This window comes from Pocillopora damicornis, chromosome 10 (genome assembly GCF_964200805.1).
Source record: "Pocillopora damicornis chromosome 10, jaPocDami1.2, whole genome shotgun sequence".
Taxonomy (NCBI): Eukaryota; Metazoa; Cnidaria; class Anthozoa; order Scleractinia; family Pocilloporidae; genus Pocillopora; species Pocillopora damicornis.
Window position 1 is genome coordinate 14,044,814 of NC_142679.1, and position 18,908 is coordinate 14,063,721.

The following is an 18,908-nucleotide window of genomic DNA, read 5'->3' on the forward strand; positions in this document are numbered from 1 at the left end:
GAATAAACAATGAAGAAATGAGTGCTCAATCATAACCATTAACGTCGAACAGTAACGTAAGTGTGACAGACTAGATTCTGTTTTAAAGTAATGAATGTGGCCTTTCGCACGTTTTTTTATGTTTTCCATCCAATATGTAATGGTAATAGGACTGAGTGGAGTCCAATTCGGTCTGTAATCATACGAAAAAAATGTGATTTTTTGGCTAAAATTATAACTTAAAATGTGATTGGCTTATTGAACTGTCCGATATCAAATTGGCAAGTGAATTAATGGCATCAAACCAATCACAATCGAGGAAATTGTAGTTTTTTTGTTATTTAATAAGAGTTTTTTTCTTTTAAAGGTAATTGGTAATAAGAACTTCTTTTTTTCAAAGATTGTTGGTAATAAGAGCCTTTTTTTTCCGAAGGTAATTGGCAATTTTCACTTATGGCTCGGGTCTTTCCGTGACACACGCCTGGAATATGATAACGTAACTATTTGTTCTAAGTGACACTTATTTATTTACTCTTTTAAGTTCACACTCTGTTTTTTAAATCGAAGAGACAACTATTTCTTTCTAAGCATTGGTTACCACGTAACCAGCATTACGCGGTCAGTTTTCAATTGTGTTTGTTCTCTTAACAGTAATTTGAAAACCCTCGGAGAGTCGATGACCTTTAAATCGTCTTTAAATGCCTACTGATTAGGCAATATGTGATGCAGTTGTTGGGACTTGAAAACCTCCTTTACAGAAATAAACCTGTTTGTTCTAGAACAAGAGTTGAACATAAGGCAAAACTTAACTACGTACGGGCCACGTGTTGTGAGAATTATCGATCTCGTTACATTTTATGGCAAAAATAATTCATATATCTTATTTCAGTAATCACAAAAATAAGTCGATTTTCGTAATGTTAATTATACGTGTTAAATACCTACAACTACAATACAATTACAATTCAAATCACTATTATCTTCCTGAAAAAGCCCCGTCAGAGTCAAGAGGAATTCATGACATGTGTACCAGAATCATTCGATCCCAATGCAGTCCCACTACACAAAATTATCCTCAGTCTTAACATACCATTTCTACGATCTATTGTAGAATCAATTTTACAAGAGTCGTACCTAGCAAAGGACGTTTAGCCCTGTGATAACAATCAGCAACTTAACGAATCTATCTACCACGAAATCTTAAATAAGTACAAGTCAATTTTAGATTTTAAATTTCAGAAGTTACCTAAACACTACAATTTTTTTGTCTCGGGGAAACGTACATTACGTTGTGCGATATATGACCTACAAAGCCCTATATCATGAAACATTCATGGAAAGGCACAACAATTATCCTGCTTGAATTTCAAGTGCTTTACATTACTTCAAGCTACACGTGGGGACATTCAGTTAGAGAGCTTGAACGGTTCCAGAGCCATCGCCAGCTTGTGAACACCGGATAAGCACTGGGCCCAAGCGGTTTGTGCGGCCGGAAACCTCTTGATAATGAGCCATGACGAAAACAGGAACAAACAGAAGTACATGGACCAACGGATGTTCCGCAATCTGGAAATGAACCAAGGGAAAGCTTAAGGTCAATCTAGGCTAAAGTAAAAAGATCTCTGAATTTATATGAAAGAGAAAGGGGATCGAGGAACATTTTCAAAAGTATGATTCAGAACAACAAGAAAGCTTTTATTCCTTTCACAAAAGCTAGCCACCAACAACCATCCTAAATACGACACAAGTAGCAACGAAAGATGCTAGAACGAACTATTCTATTTCTCCTGAAAAATCAACGACAAACGTGGTCTCCACCGAGAAGCTGGTCGAGGAACGAGAAAACCTCAAACCCAGTACTACACCAAGACATTTACGGTATCTCTTCTCTTTATATCCAATCATCAATATGCATATTCTCCTTACTGTTTCTCCATACATTTCCTAAGGTTCTGACAAGAAAATTTGGTTTAACATTTATGAGCTTCCTGAGTTGGTGATCATTTCCATTATTCTCGTGACCTTCATGTTTGACTCAGGGGTGATATTGTAAGGAGAAATTAGATGTTAGTCATTCTTAGGAGTCCAAGTGTTAAGCAGAGGGTAGTAAAAGACTCAGCGCGTCTTGTTTTCTGCATGTGCATTCATTAAAATTTCACAAAAATTGGTATCACTCTAAAAATTCATTTTACCCTGTATTTTGCGCATTTCAAATCTCTTTACCCTCACCTAAATAAACCAACAGCGACTTACTCTAATAAATTCAAAGTGAAATACGTTTTTATATACTATTATAAGAGTACAAAAAAACTGATAGCATGTTAAGAGTCTTGCCTGCGAATGCGGCTTTGCGCAACTGGAAGATTGGCCATATCTTCTTTGAGAACAAATTTCTTGAGGCCGAGAATGAAGTGCAAAAAATAGTTGTTCCAATCCAGCTTCTGCACGTCAAAGTTGAAGGTCTGAGAACACAGATAGATCAAGGAAAATGTTAAAATAAGCTACACAAAAGTTGCATCTTACAAAAATGCGTGATATAAAAGGGCAATAAGTAAAACTCGCCAACATTCAGAGCACAATAAGCAATAGAAAATATCCAGTCTGCCTGGTCTTCTAAACCCTTTTTTCTTCCAGGATCTAAATATCACTTCTCTGCACTGTCTGTCATACATTCCTCATGATTTTGGAAATGAGAATTCTGTGATAAATCAAACAATATTCCGTGGTTGACATTTTTTACCACCTGGTCACCGTTAAATTTGAAAATGTATGGATACTGCATAAAGAAATAACTCTTAAGTAAAAAACCTTACGGCTTTAGTTTACATAACAGTTTATGTACCACAAAGTGGCTGAAAACAGTAAATAATTTGTCGTTTCCTCTAACCATGCAATGTTACATGGCTATTTCAGTTCTTTAAATTTGAACTTCATAAGCCTTACAGCCGAAATTTTGGATAACACGAACCAAATTGCACAAGGAACAAGTTTACTAACCTCTCTGTCTTGAGGGCTCATATCCTGGATCAGTCCATGATAGTTGTCCATTGAAAACTACAAGTAAAAAAACACAAGTTATAATTCAACAAGCTCCTTTGTACTGCTACAGTTGCTTACACTTCGTTTGCACTCACGGTCGACAGACCAGCATTTTACTATTTTAAATGTCCTTTTGGTGGGAGACTCAGTAAACTCAACTCAGGGCGATCCGACAGAGGTCACAACCTCTGCAACTTACTGAGTAGTTTTTCTCTTAATAATCCCTCTAGGAAGTGTTAGGTTTTGTTTTTTTACGGCCTAATTCACTGTAAAAGTATTTTTATCTTTGACCATCACTCGTAGGGTACCATGAATACGTTCTTCTCATGCAGGACGGCTGCCTGCCTCCACCATCCCTCTAGGCACCAGCTCCCAAACTCACCCATCTCAATGAGAATACGTTCGTATGTCCACATTACATCGATTGTCATTATCAATCCAAACATAGATTTAAGGAACATGTTGTAAATTGTAAATACAATCATAAAGTCTAATTCTACCTCCCAGCCTCTGGAAGTGAAGAAGATCAAGCTCTTGGTTGCCCTGTCCAGCTTGCCATATAACTTATTCATTCTGTTAAGATCAAAACATATCATAACATTCTCTGAACAAGCAGATCACATTAGTGTAGTTTTTTTTCTTTCTTTTTTTTTTTTTTTTAACTGAAGAGCCATTGAAACCATCTTGTCTGGCAAAATTCATCTTTCTTATTCTCTGTACCTTCAAAAATCGTTAATTTCTGGCTTAGAAAAAGATTCATGCACAAAACTGATGAAACATTACTTCAAAGGTAGTTTTGATTACAGCACCTTTGTCTTTCATGAGCCCAAATACATGTAAAAAAACTTGGGCAAAACACTCCAACTCACTCACCTTGGTCTTTGCCCAGAACAAAAGGATCCCATGTCAGCAATGAAGGCAGGGATTTTGTGACCAATATAGCACCAGTAGTAGTGGATCAGTCTGTAAAATAACATGAATGAACAAATTAATCAATTAATTAACAAAACAATCAATCCATCAATCAGTAAGTTAGTCAGTCAATCAATCAAGCTGTCAATCTTCCAAATTTCAATTAATGAATGTATTGCATCATTCTGATGATCTATTCATTGATTAGGTAATCTTTCAGTCTGTCAAAGTCCTTCCATTAATGTCATACAACCACTCATCTGTCCAAACAAGACTACAATGACTGACAAACCATGCTAGACAATATTGATTGCAATAATAATTATACAGTAAATCAATGGCTTTTTTCTAAATGATAAATTTCAACTTGATACCTTCTTTGCTCAAAAGCAAAGTTCGGTCTCCTGAATACTCCTTCAAATGGATAATTCTGGAAATGCTTACTAACCATGGTACCTGTCAGTAAATATAATTTAAATAATGTATAATTATTATAAGTACATAATGGCCAGAAGAAGACAGCAGGTCATGAAAAGCAAAGCCATAAAAATAAGTAATTTAATTCAAGACAGGAAAATACAAGATTAACAGAAAATTACTTCACAACATTTCAAGCTATATACAGAATGATTCAATTGACAGATTCAAATAAACTTACACAAGTTGCCCCAGGTGCATCCATTCAACGTGCCTGTGGTTAGATGGTAGACCGGAATACTTGAATGACTACAAGGAAACAAGACTGATTACAATTCCGTGCAAGTAACAATTGCATTTAAGGCAGTTTATGGTACTTCATCCTGCACATGTCACTAAATCAAAGTTGCTTGTACAGTATTTTTAGACCTGAGCCAGGAAAACTGGACTATCCCTTCTAACTAAATAAAGCCAGAGTAACCTTCATTAGAAAATAAAAGGCATTTTAAGTTTCCTCTCATAGTCTCATCACTTGGATGACCTCTTTTTTTATTTTTCTAGTTTCTGTTTCTCATGACCTTTTAGATGGTAATCTAAAAAAGTAGCTCAAAAGTAAGATGAGACTTCACTCTTTGCATTTCTTTGAAAATCACCCCTTCATTTGCTTGACTCAATTTTTTGTATCAAATGTGGGGCCAGCGCTTTAATGGAAATGGGTTAATCAGCTCTGTTGATCAGGCCCTCATGACTCTTCAAAAATTTCAGTCATCTATAACTCTATCCTGTCAAACCTTCATTACTTTCATTAATTTGGAACTCTCTTCCTATTTCAGTCACTCCTTCATCAAAGCTTCTTAGCTTTAAGATGAAAATGCAAGAGTTTTTACTTATATAATCACTGAATTGGCCAGCCACACATTCGCAGCACTTTTTCTTAACTTGATTTATTATTACAAGTGAGGTGGCTCTCCCATAAGCCTGGTGGCTTCCTGGGTCTCCTCGCCTTCTAGCTATTAACGCTGTAAATAAATTTTGTACTGTGAAAATAAGGCAAATAAAAGATGATGATTATGATGATGATGATTACAGTATGAACATGAATGCTTATCTACATGTATTGGAAACATAGAAATAGAGCTACCGACACTTCCTTTGTACCTATGCAGCAAAAATAAGACATTCAACTACCTTTTTGCAACTCTGTGCCAAGCAATGGCAAGCAACATATTGGCTGAGTAGTCAACAGGAATAATATCTGCAATGGCATTCCAATCTCCGATCATTGACCGCAGCATTCCTTTTCCAGCCTACAAGTAAAACACATTTTATTTACAACTATGCCTGAAAAAGAAAAAAAAGGCCTTTGTCTCTGTCCATGGAATCTTACCAGTCCTTCACTCAGCTACTACAAGTTCAACAAAATCTAAATGTTTCAAAGATGAGAAAATTACTACCAAACTTGCCACCATTTATGTTGATTATCTGTGGAGATGTTCCATTTTCACTTTGCAAGTACATAAAAATGTATAGTGATTGATTTTACAAATACAAGATAAAAAAAGAAACATAAGTCTGAGGATAGGAAATTTTGTAACAATAAGCTATCACTGTCCTGACATAAGGAAGTGATCATTTGAATTGTTTGCACCCTTTGATTGTAGTTCAAAAAAAGATTGATACCTTTCAAATATGATATACAGAAACATGCCTTTGGATGAAAGAACAGTATGACCTTTGTGTCCTTAAAATTCTAGATTTATGGCATTGCACACTGAGTAGCAGCATGAGCAGAGGGTACATTGTACATAAAATCGAGGAAAAGAAATCAAAAGCAACAACTCACAGCAACAAAAAGACCACTAGGCCCGTTGAAATTGTCCACCCAACCCTGAAAAGAAAATTAACCATCAAATGCAGGGATTTTTTGCTGCTGGAGAAATTGTAAATCATTATAATATAAGGGGAATTACAATATCTATACAGTTTCCAGATCTCTGACACACACAAACACTGCCGCAACAACTGAATTTGCAAATCAAAATATCCTTTAATTATTTATTGATTCATTAAAGTAAGTTATTGAGGGTATGTCTGACCTGTTTCAGAATGTCTGCAAGAACATATCAGCAAATTAATCTTTTAAATGACCAGTACAAAGTAATGTGTGTTTGCATGTAGTGCAAGTACTTGACAGAAGTTTTATTAGGTGGTTAACAGAAAAGCATGACACAACTCACTTCCAAGGGTTCTTTCCATGCTGCACCAATGATTGAAGGCCTGAAAATTGCTATTGGGATGTTGTCAGCCTCTTGAAGTAAGACATGCTCAGCCAGACTTTTGGTGAAAGTGTATGTGTTGGGTCGCTTGCCAATCAAATGTGGTGTTAGAGAATTCACCATGTCATCATTCATCCAGCTGATCACAATAAAAAAGATTGCATCCAAAGAATTACTTTTGCAAGAGCCTAGCACAAGAACATAACCTAAAGATGTAATTATGAATATCTTTGTTCAGCATGCATGTGTTTGTGTGGAGGAAACATCTTTGAATATACATGTACATCATATGCTACATGAATAATGTACATAAAAATTTTTGTCACTTAGTTACCCAATAGATGAGGAAAGCTTGTCAGGGTCTACTGAAGGAGGGTATATCCTTTCATCAATGACTTCCCTGTCACAGTTAGCATATGCTGTGGATACATGAACCAAGACCTGAAGAAAAAATTATGGAAAATGTAAATAAGAGATATTTGTATATAGTATTACATGTATGTTATGTATTATTAATTCAAATTGAGGCAAACTTTACAATTAGACCTCCCCCCTAGTAGATAAATAAAAGATTAAAATTGCGCTTGATGTAAGTTCATCTGAAGTTAGTTCTAACACGATTCTTGATAAGCAAATCTGAAATTTAAAGAGAAACTTTTAAATATTCTTTTGGTAAGGAGAGGAGGGTGTAACAGGGTCAATTTATTAGGCCAAAAGTATGTGAACAACATGGCTATAGGAGTCTTCAAAAGAACTAATACACCTAATATTACTCTACTATCTACATAAATCAAATCATTTAAAATCTTTTGCTGCCTTGTTCTTAATCAAACAAGTTTCTCATCTTCCAATTAAAACCCCCAGATTTGGATCAGACAAAATAACCCACACACATTACTGAAAGATGTAAAATATTGTGCATTCTAAAAAAGCAAAAAACAAAAAAAACAAAAAAAAAAAACAAAACAAAACATTAGCTACTTTTTTTATTGTTTTGACTGTAACCTAACATTTGAGAATTTAGTCTCATTCTAGTTTCCTTGCTTTGATTTTCCCTGCTATCAATTCTGAAGAACACTGCCCACCTGAAAAATCTAAAAATTCTCACCTCAAGACGTTTCATCCCACGGCACAACCCAATGACATTTTGAGTTCCATATAAATTCAAAGTCATTGCATCCCTATGGAAAGATATCACGGGCACTTATATACAGACTGCAAAATTGAAAAGGGGATTAAATTCGAGTTCTTAACAATGCAGCATGTTTAAGTACTATAACTGGAATAAAAATAAGATGAAAATGAAAAATGTGAGCTTGGCTTGGTTGTTTCGGTAACTAAATTCAATTCCTGATGCTTACTTTAGATCTTCATCAAATCTGACTGTTGCCGCAGAGTGGAATACAATTTCGACATTTTCTTGAAGCGTTTTCCAATCCTCATCAGACATTCCAAGTTTATCTTCAGCAATGTCCCCCTTGATGGGTACAAGTTTGCTTCTCCAGTCACCACCCATGTCTCTTACTCTGTCATAGAGCTATAAACGAGATATAAATTTACAATTTGTTACTGACCTAACTAAAAATTTTTACTCTAATTAAACATACTGCATATGTCAATACAGAATTGTAACAATTGATTGTTACATAACCAGGTGTTTTTTGGCTTCAGGAGATTTGAGGATTATCACGCAAATATCAAGAATTTCCCAGCTAAAACTAATGGCCTCAAAGTAGAGAATCCTCTCTTTTATCTATTTACTATCCTCTTTCAACAGAACTTCATCTCTACATAACAGATACATAGTTACATAATAGTTACAGAGCTAATTAAATCACAGTTTCTATCCATAAAATGAGATAAAAAAACAGCCATAATTAGGAAAAGCTGTTGCAGCATCTGAAAATGACAAGTACTGTAAATCGCAATTACAATATAACTGTGTGGTGAGCAAAAGTGTCTCAAGTGGTGAAAAGAGTGAGCAGTTTTTCCATAAAAGTTTATCAGCATTTAACTTTTGATGATAGCTCTGAACTGAATCTCATATGAGAATCAACTTTAAAGTTAATGGCATCAGAAATATAGTAAAAAAAAAAGAAGAGTCATAAGAAAAACCTACCATTCCATCTAACAAGTCATCAATTCTCTGTTGGGGGCTAACACCACGTCGGCTTCTTGCCAGAAGATAAATCTTTTTCACACGAGGACATGCCCTTAAAAGTTTTTCTATCACGACTTTACCAAGAAATCCAGTAGCCCCAGTAATAAATACTGTTTTCTGTGCGTAAAAGTCACTTATAGACAACAGATCCTTTGCTTCTGACATTCTGGCTTCAAAGTGTTTGGCACCAGCTCAGACTTATTCACAGCACAACCTCTTCTCTGATAATACTCCCTCCAGACACTGCAAACAATTTATAAGACAAGAATCATATAAACCGGTATTGAGGGTGAAAATCGAGTGTTTATAAACACAATGTCTAGTTGAAATGTGGTATCCAACTGAGAGTGGGGCAAAGGTTCTAATAACCAGGAAAGTTCCGCGTCTGGTTTTAAAATGTGTTTTTTCTTGTCCTCACAAACTGAATCTTGAGATGAAAAGAGCAGGGGCTTTAGGCTTTGAGCTCTGATACAATAAAAATTGATTGTAAAACACAATCACTACTAAATAAAAACTTTTTCCGGCTCTGAATTAAAGATTACATAATACAGTATCTTATATAGCTAGATGACTACATACATGTTTATATCACTCATCAGTCCACAATTTAGGGCACAATATTTAAGAGTCTCGTGCAAAAATGCTATCAATCTGATACAGAACTAGATTGAAAAGATAAATAATCTCAAGGCAGCCTTTAAATGAAGTAGTTCTAAATGGTTGGTAAGAAAATGCCTAATCTTAAACTAAAATATAAAACTATTCAAGTTGCATGAGAAATTGAAGACAGAGACTGAGAGCAACTCAGACAATAGCGTCTTGGTAAAGAAAGCAATAGCATGTAGCTAACATGTGCTGCTAACAACAGGACACCAATTACTTAATCAGTGAAAATAACATACAGTTTTCAACAAATTATTTTCTATATCATCAAAAAAATTAAATTTTCTTAAGAGAGTGCTGAAAATAGGCTTTATGTGAAATAATACAGTGTAGGCAGTCTCTTTTCCTATTATGATCACAACCAGAGGGTTAAAGTCACAACAATTACATAATAATCACTTCTTTTGTCTGAACCACCTCCTGTAACATTTAACACTCATTTGACCTTTACATTTGCATGTGACAGCTAGTGGGAATGAATGTGATGTAGACATGTAACCAGGACAAAGTCCTAGCTTTAGGAAAATGTTCATTGTCTTCAAAAATAGCTCAACACTTCGTAAAATTGACACCAGATGTAATGAGCTAACCTTTTAAAAAAAATTAAGACTCATTTTCAAAGTGGAATCCCTGTGCTGGAAAAAGATAACCCTCTCCTGACAACAACCACAGCTTACCAGCTCCTTCTCAATTAGTACTTCACTGAACAGGATTAGTACTGTATCAACAAATGAGACTCTTATATTGAAATTATCACGTCTTCATTAAATCCAGCTACAAATTATGAAAATAGACAAGAGTTCAATTGTTTTCCTTTTGTTTTCAGAGTAAACTGAGAAAGTGGCGAAGCGTTTCCCTCGATATATCACCGACATTCTGCAAGAATGCGGATGTGTTTTTTTAACAGCGACATGTACAAGCTTGACCAAGCGAGTCACGATAGGATTAACAGTACAAAAAAAGAAAGAATTCAGTAAAATTAAATAACAGTTGGAACGTTTAATAAAGCCAAAAGTAGCCCTCGAAACAAGTTTCAGCACGTAGAGAAGCATTGCTGGAGGTATTGTAGTGGTGTAAAACAAGTCCTGCTAACGAACCGATAATTACGAACCGTTGCGATAAGATTATTACAGCTTCAAGTTTTTCACAAATACATGTAGCTACAGTCTCAGTAACTAAGCGGGCTATTTAGCGGCTTTGGAGGTGCAGTGGTCTCAAGATATAACAAATTCAATAGAGTTGAAAGACTTTATCATTAACATGTGGCTAGTTGTTTCTCAATATGGATGATTTTATCTCACCTGCACGCATGGGCTAATTCATCCGATACGCTGGCTTTCAAAGCCTCCGTCCCTCATACAACTATACCTTTAGGCCCGAAATTAGGGAAAGCTGCGATAACTTACTATTGGGAATAACTCAGTTCAACCGAAAAAACTTTGAAAAGTTGAAAACTGCCTGACCCCTCGACACGACTTCTGCAAAAGCTTAACCCACTTCAGCACTTCAGGACAACAAGTAAGAAATAATGCGCCGCCTCATTGTATCGAGCCAGCGGAAACCTCTTCATAGCCAAGAGCCTGGTTCCCAGTATACTCGACGAGAAATTTCTCTGATTATTTTCCTTTTACAAACAAAAAGTTTACGAAGTCTTACAGCCATTTATCTCACTGTTTAAAGCAATGTAGCAAACACATTTGGCTGGAAGACTCTTCAAATGTGTGAACTATATAAAACTGCCCTTTCAGCTCTCCAGAAACATGGACTGGTTGATGGGGTGAGTTATAAGCCGGTGTTGTGTTGTGATCTCGTGTCTTCTTTACTTTTCTTCCGCGGTCATGTTGGGTGCGGTCTGTACAATAATTATGAAACAAAGAAACTGAAATAGTGTTTACTTGTTATTAAATCAAATGACAGGAAATTTCTAAGAAAAATTTGGGCGGAAAGACCTCAAGAAAGCGCATAATTGTGTGGCGCGGCGGCTCGATGACTCGTTCACTTAGTATTGAGCACGAATATCGTTACAGTCCGTATCAATTTACCAAATATCGCCATGTGAACCTTTTCTTCCGATTGGACTGTCTTAGTGAATATAGAGATTTGTTTTAAGTCAGTTTTGAATCCATTTTTTTGTTGTGTGGCTTAAATATTGTCTTGTTTTTTTCCCGGACATCCTATTCTCTCTTGGAAGTGATGGAGAGCCTAAAAACTTAAATTGTAGCGATATTTAAGTAAGACAACATATACAGGTGCGATAAACGTCTGTCTGTTTTGAAACAAGAAAAATGCATGTTAGCTTCTGTTTCGAAATGATCTGCATGCTTTTCTTCCAACAAGGAGCGAATGCGGCGGTAACATTAAAATTCAGGTGACATAATTCACAAATACATCAGTTCTATATTTTAATGTAGAACTGATATATATGGGTAAATTATGTCCCTTAAATTAGACATGCATCGTAAGTTAAGTAAACATGGGTAGGGATCAGTTCTGACTATGAAATAACAGCTATATTTTACAATGTATGTCTAATTTACATGTATTTTCACTGTTTTTTCCTTGTTTTTGGTTGGGGGTAGCATCATCCATTGAGGCTTTTTGAGGAAATGTCATCCCAACAATGATGTAGTTGAAAAGACAAAAAGAAAGAAAAGAATTCCAAATAACCAGTAATTGCTGTGTAGCAGTCCAGTGTGCATTGTTTGAAACAAACAAAACACTAATTCATGTTTCATAATCTTGAAAGGGTTTTTGTTTATAAACTAGCAAGGGTAAAGGTAGATAATTAATCTTTGTGAAGTTATAATGGGAATCAAATTTATGAAAAATACAGGAACAATTACTTGTATACAATAAGTTTAGAAAATATTGGATAATTGGATATTGAATAATTTATCTTTGATATGCACATAGGATTTTCTATTAATTGACTGGTAATATTTTGTGCGATCATTATTATTTCACTTTTATTATGTGCTAATGTTACAAAATATTCAAATTATATAATTGCATAATGATGTTGAGCTTTAGCTGTAATCAGAGTGTGCTGGTTTAAAATGTTCTTATTAATTCTAGTGTGCATCATGCATATATTGATCTAAATGTAAGAAATGGTTTAATACTAAGTTCGTTAAAATCTTAGAAGACATCAAAAGCCTTTGAATTTTTATTGTGACTCATCTTTACTTTTTCATTTTTGCTTCACTTTTTACTTTTGGTGTATTGAAATTTTTCCCTTTCTGCTATAAAATATTTCAACCATTTTTCAACACTGAAGGAGTTATAGACCTTTTTAGCTACATGGTCACATGGTTTGAAATGGATAACAAAAATTCTAAATGGCTGCTCAAGTATGTGCTTCAGATGATGTCTTATAACTGCTTCTTTTCTTTCCGAATTGTCCATTTTCACTGATAACTCTGCACTCTAAAGACTGTGGTTATGTAGAACAAAAGAAATGAACTTTATAATTGAGATTCTAATCACCTTATGCTGGAAAAGAAACTTTTGAGTACATGATCTTAAATGATGTAATGACCAGTAGTGGCAAATTTTTCTGAGAGTTTTCATAAATTGAGAAAACCTTTAGAATCTAAAATAGGAGGAGATTTATAAATCTCATATCTCATGCTTGGTTTTTTGCTGACTCAGAATACTTAGAAATTGCTTGATATCAACTGCTGGTCATGTTTCTCTTATAACTAAATAACCAGCAGTGATTAATTTTACTGGGAATTTAAGAAATCGAGACAACCTTCATAGTATTCCATCCAACTATACCTATTTTAATGAGGAACTGACAAGCGATCTTGATGCTTAGTTTATGCAGGGCTTCTTTACATGTTAAAAGAGATACATGGAATGAAACTGAGCAGTAGAAGGTTTGGTATCAAAACACCCCCCTACCATAATAGTTGCCACTGTCAGATTTTTGAGATACCTCTAATTTCCCTGACAAATGTAAATTTCTCTGACCAATTGACTTAACAATTTCATGAGAAAATCAATGATTTTTTTCAGCAAATTGGACTTTAATACTTTCTCCAACTGAAGAGCAAAAGAACAAAATTTTTAAAAATTTTGGTGACAGTGTAAATGTCCAGAAGTAAGAAAGAGGTATTAACTTCTCTCTATAATATCTCTACATTATTTTGATCTAACACCAAATTCTTATAACTGATTTTACAAAGAAATGTCTAGCAGCCAGAGGAGAGAATTGAGAATCTGCCCTTGGGAGGTAAAAAATTTAAGTCCAGGAGCAGCTTTCTTGCAGACCTTTTGCAGTTTTGTTGTTTATTGTTATCCAGAGCCTTTGGGATCATGGTGTAAATTAAACATAAAAAGTAGATGTGTTGTAGTTAACTTCAAGTTTTTCTCCTCATGTTAAGGAAGGGGAAGAAAAAGCCTGCTGAACCAGAAGTAAAAGAGAACAAACCGTACTTAGAGGAACAATATGTTAAAAGTTTTATCAGAGAAATATCAGAAGTCAGAGAACTTGTGCCTCTCCCACCAAGTATTGACCTTAATGAATGGCTGGCATCAAACAGTTAGTATGACTGTAGATTGTGCTTTGATTGAAGGGTGAACCTCTGAGATAACTACAGGAAAACTTTTATTTCTGAAATTAAGAAGAACAAGCTCATCAGATTTGAGAAAACTTAACTCCAAGCAGTAAACTTTATAAGTTTGTGGTTTCCTGGTTTTTTCGATTGTTCTGATCATGTGTGATTTTCGATCACACATCAAACATCCATAACATATCTCGATGTTACAGTTTGCAGTTTTCTTTGGTTGACAGTAATTTGAAACATTGTAGATCTCTTCCATATGGTTGGCCTTATAAACTCCAATTCTTTTGATTACAGCTGTAAATTACATTGTATCTCCACCAACCCTAACCATCAGTCATGTTCAGTTCAGCAATGATAGAATTTTCACTCCAAAACAAGGACTATGAGGATTGTTTACCTGTAGATGTACTTAACAGAGTTCTCATTAGGATAACTATTTTTCAGAGGTCTGTGAAATGGGAGCTACCAGTTGTCATATGTTTGTCCCTTAATGACCTGTTTCAGTTAATAATGCTGTTTAATTTGCAGATGAACTAGGAAATAGAAATGTATATTTTTCCATCCTCTTTGTAGCTTTAGCCTTCTTTAACCAAATTGACTTATTGTATGGAAGTGTCAGTGAGAGATGTACCACAACAACCTGTCCTACCATGTCAGCACCTGGCTCTGTGTAAGTTAGATGAGTCTTTTGAATTCAAATCAAAGTCTTAATGTCGTATATGTACTGTATCAATAGTTATTGCATAACTGTAGTATTTTTCTATCGTTGAAAAACTACATTTATGACCATTCATTTTCTATGAACTAAACAGAATGACCTAACTTAAGTACTACCTTACCAGCAGGTCAGAACCAACTTATTAATCACAACTCACCTAGGCAGCTTTTCAAGAGTCTTACAACCAACAGCATCACTGCAAAACTGACCAATAATATTAGTTTTCAGGAACTAGACTTATGATGATATTTGACTCAGACAAGCAACTCCTTATGTATCTCTGACAATGACTCCTACTCATGTTAATGAAACACGGATCACATCAACTGACAACAGTATTTTTAAGTATCACTCTTTCTTGAATGATCATACTACACATAAAAAATTCTAATCATCTCAATTGATTTTTAGAACTTACTTTTGGCATGATGACAAAGGAAAGAAAACTACCAAAACAAATGTTTCTGCACCTCAGTACATTGATTTGGTTTTGACATGTAGTCACAAGTATCTTCATGATGATGCTGTGTTTCCAACAAAATATGGTAAGGGTAATCCTTTAACCCATTAGGGTGATTGACATTTTATTTCTCCTTACAGTATCGCTGTTGAATCAAACATGAAGGTCATGAGATTAAAGGAAATGATCAACAGCTAAAGAAACCATGTCTTGTTAATCCTTTAACTCCCATGAGTGACCAAGACAGAATTTCTCCTTACAATATCAATACAATATCAACCAGATTAGTGATGAGAATAAAGAAAAATATCAATTTTGGGATAATTAGTTGATCCAATACTAAATTCTCTGAACTAGCATTATAAAAATTATATGGTTGACATTAAGGAGAATTACAAACTTGATCTGGGAGTTAAAGGGTTAAACAAATTCTCATTTTCGACACCTTAAATGTATGAAGAACATTACAAAGAATAGGCATGCTGATGATATTATGTTAGTAATAAATGTTACTAGCAGTGGCCTAGATCAAAACAAAGTACATGTAAAAGTCACAATTAGTCAATGATAGCCAATAATAAATGGGTTGTACCCAACATTTTAACCCATGTTGTTAGCCAAGCCTAAAAGCGGAGCTCTTAATAGTTTATTTTCCAGCCCTACGTTACACTGAATAAAAACTGTAATAAAACTATCTACTGGCAAGTTTTTGTATTATATTTCAACCCAACCATTTCCTCAACATATAAATACTATTATAAAGTAATTAGTCAGGGAAATGGAAAACTTGTGGCATATACACCATGTTTGAAATGCCATGAACATAGTAAGCTAACAGGATTGAGGAGGATGTATGTGCGAATAGGCCTTCTTGTCTGTATCAATAATTTGGTTAGGTGACTGACAAACTACATGTGATGTAACAATTAAAGGGCATGTTAAAAAATCAAATATTTGTCAAATTTTTAGACAAATGTACAGTTATGCCTAAGGTATTAATTTGCCCTTTAATTAATTCTCTTTATATTTCTCACTGGTTTGCATTTTGCTTTCAAGATACAACTTTGCATTCACAAATGTTCCCTTCTCAAAGAAAATATTCTCCCTTTTAATTGTTTTAAAGAAGTTGCTGCCCTGTGATACTGACCCTTCCTCCCACAAGTGATTAACATGTAACTTCTCCCTTTAATATCCATACATTATCAAGCAAACTGGTAATGAGAAGTTTTTATCTTAATCTAACATCTAACTCTCGTAACTCATTTAAAAGGAAGTGGAGGAGCCAGAGGGGAGAATTGATAATCAAATCTTGGGAGTTAAAGGGTAAAGTACAACAGGATCATACAAGGAAATTGTTTGGTTCAAATTACAGGGATCAACTGAAGAACAAGAAAAACCAATAATGAAAAAATTAAATCTTACTGTTCTCTAGAGTGAGAATTTTATCTCAAATCGATACTTCCCTCTTTTTATCCTCTCTCAACAGGTCTGACATTTCCGGCAACATTTCTGACAACAGTGCGGAAAATTTTCAAGCTTCTATTTCATGTGTTGGCCCACATGTACTATGCACACTTCAACAACTTATTAAACCATGGACTACAATCTCACATTAATACAGTTTTGATGAACTTTTTTTTGTATCACCAAGAATTTAACTTGTTGGATCCAAAGGAAACTGCACCATTGGATGACCTTCTTCAAGCAATGGGTTTAATAAATCAAAGTTAGTTTTTTAAAATATCTTGTACGGGTACAGCTGTATGTATTTTAGATAAAAGATCTGTCTTCATTAAGTAACTATATTTTCCCAATTGGTGGTGTTCATATTTGTGAGAAGCCCTGAAACAAAATTTGCTCCAAATTTTAATTTAATTCTAAAAAAATAAAAGTTTGTTTTATTTTTTAGCATTAGACAAGTATGTTTTAAATTGGCTACCGTTGAATGATAATTTAATTAGGTAATAGGTCTCATCTCTCTCTCTCTTAGGAACTTAATATTGTTTACACCCTTACAGTGTGCTATACATTTCTTGCGTTTTGCTATTTATTTGAGTTTGGCTTAAAGGAAACCTCCACTGATGGAACAAACTTTTTGTTTAATTATCAAACTTATCTTTTAAGTTGAAAGTTTTTTCCTTAAATAGAAATTAACTACAGTTGAACCCAGCAAATTCAACTTTCTTGAAGGGAAACAAAAGGTAGAGCTAGTGGGAGTTTGAGTTAGCTGACAGTAAATGACTTTAAAAATTGGTGGTAGGGAAATGGGGTCTTGTTCAAGTTACCCAATGGTTTGACTTAGTAGAGTTCAAGTTAGTGGGATTCTACTGTACTTTGTGCAAGATAAATTGGAAAAAGATGTTGCCAGTTTTCAAACTGAAATTCTGTGTGTGTTTCCATGTTGAATTGTGTGGTGTGCTTCGGATGCCACTGTTATCTGCAGGATACCCCTTGGACTCTGTGGACAGAAGAGCTATAACATCAAATGTGCCAAAATGGTGCCTTCCAGGAAATTCAAGCACTAGTTTTGCTTATATTTGTTGACAGGTTTTTATACATTTCAATTCGTGTTTCCCAATTCTTCAAGGTTGGAGGTTTCCTTTAAATTTAAGAAGATCTTCCTAACTATATATTTGTTTTGTTTTCCTCTGAGTTTGTGAGTTGTTTGAATGAGGATTTTTCACTACTGTAACAATATTATTTTTAAATAAGTTTCTAATATTGTTCTCTCCTGATAGTGAAAGGTTTAGTCATGTATACTAATTTTAAAGGTTGATGTAGTTTTAAGAAGTAAATATTATTTATAATAGTTATTAGCTCAAAATTTGAGGGATTCTGGTGATAGTAAACATGTACTATGTAGATTGGTCAGTTAGACCTTGTTAACTATCAGTAGTTTATGTTTGGCAAAAGAAATGCCTTTCACAACAACTTAGTTGGTGTCTGTTTTAGAATTTGTTACTGTCCAGTTTAAAATCTTTTCAAAACATGATTCTGCTTACCGTAGGGTTAACTAATGTCAGCCTTCAGTTCTACTTTGAGATATCAGTCTGATTGATTTTCTACAAAAGGGATTTATGTACTTATCAGCTTTAATTGTAAAGACACTCTTGCTTGTTGATTTGAACTAAATGTACCCTTTAACTCCCATGATCTGATTGTTTTTTCTCCCCTCTAGCTGCTACACATTTTCTTGTAAATTATTTACTGAGAATTTGGTGCAAGATCAAGGTTGCAACTTCTGCCTGATAAGTCTGAATATTCTAATCACCTGTCTGTGAGATAATGAATGGATATTATAAGGAGAGGTTGCATGATACTCAGTCATGGGAGTTTAAGGTTAAGAAACATTTGTGAAGAAATGGTGATTAAGTTGCTACTGTAAGTTATGCTTTAGAAGCTCCTCACTTCAGTTAGTTTCTGCTATTCATAGGTTTAAGTCAAGTTCCTTGTTTTACATTTTAAAGAGCAATTCAGTAGTAAGGTGTGTCAGATAACACTTGCATGGTTGTGCTTCACCTTGATGGTGGAGTGTTTTTGTCGCTGGTCACGACAAATGCATGAAAATTGACAATGTCATCTTCCTCAACTGATTCTTTTTGGCCAATATGTTGATTTTTCTACTCAGGCATGCTTTGCTTTGTAGTTACAACCCTGTGGCATTACACCTACGGTTTGCAAAGAATAAAGTCAGTGAAATGAAGTTATGATT

The 18,908-nt window shown here is 34.6% G+C and overlaps 2 protein-coding genes across 3 annotated transcripts; one reads left to right on the plus strand and one right to left on the minus strand.

The window, feature by feature from the left end:
• Positions 1 to 482: 482 nt before the first annotated feature.
• On the minus strand, positions 483 to 11,279 carry LOC113670416 (fatty acyl-CoA reductase 1). The gene is made up of 15 exons (XM_027186557.2): positions 10,749 to 11,279; positions 8,743 to 9,027; positions 7,985 to 8,160; positions 7,732 to 7,804; positions 6,958 to 7,064; positions 6,585 to 6,762; positions 6,191 to 6,235; positions 5,536 to 5,654; positions 4,589 to 4,656; positions 4,305 to 4,386; positions 3,892 to 3,981; positions 3,519 to 3,591; positions 2,977 to 3,033; positions 2,314 to 2,441; positions 483 to 1,545 (listed from the first exon to the last, which is right to left on the minus strand). Exons 2-15 carry the CDS (start codon positions 8,947 to 8,949, stop codon positions 1,386 to 1,388), a joined length of 1,563 nt encoding a protein of 520 aa, XP_027042358.2. The 5' UTR covers positions 8,950 to 9,027; positions 10,749 to 11,279; the 3' UTR covers positions 483 to 1,385.
• Positions 11,026 to 18,899, plus strand: LOC113670417 (MOB kinase activator 2). 2 transcript variants are annotated; one of them, XM_089185162.1, is made up of 6 exons: positions 11,026 to 11,224; positions 13,836 to 13,993; positions 14,592 to 14,688; positions 15,148 to 15,281; positions 16,683 to 16,922; positions 17,640 to 18,899. In XM_089185162.1, exons 1-6 carry the CDS (start codon positions 11,208 to 11,210, stop codon positions 17,738 to 17,740), a joined length of 747 nt encoding a protein of 248 aa, XP_089041288.1. In that variant the 5' UTR covers positions 11,026 to 11,207; the 3' UTR covers positions 17,741 to 18,899. The 2 variants fall into 2 exon arrangements, with proteins under 2 accessions (XP_089041288.1, XP_027042359.1); XM_027186558.2 differs by lacking the exon at positions 17,640 to 18,899 and having other exon boundaries at positions 16,683 to 17,107.
• Positions 18,900 to 18,908: the final 9 nt, after the last annotated feature.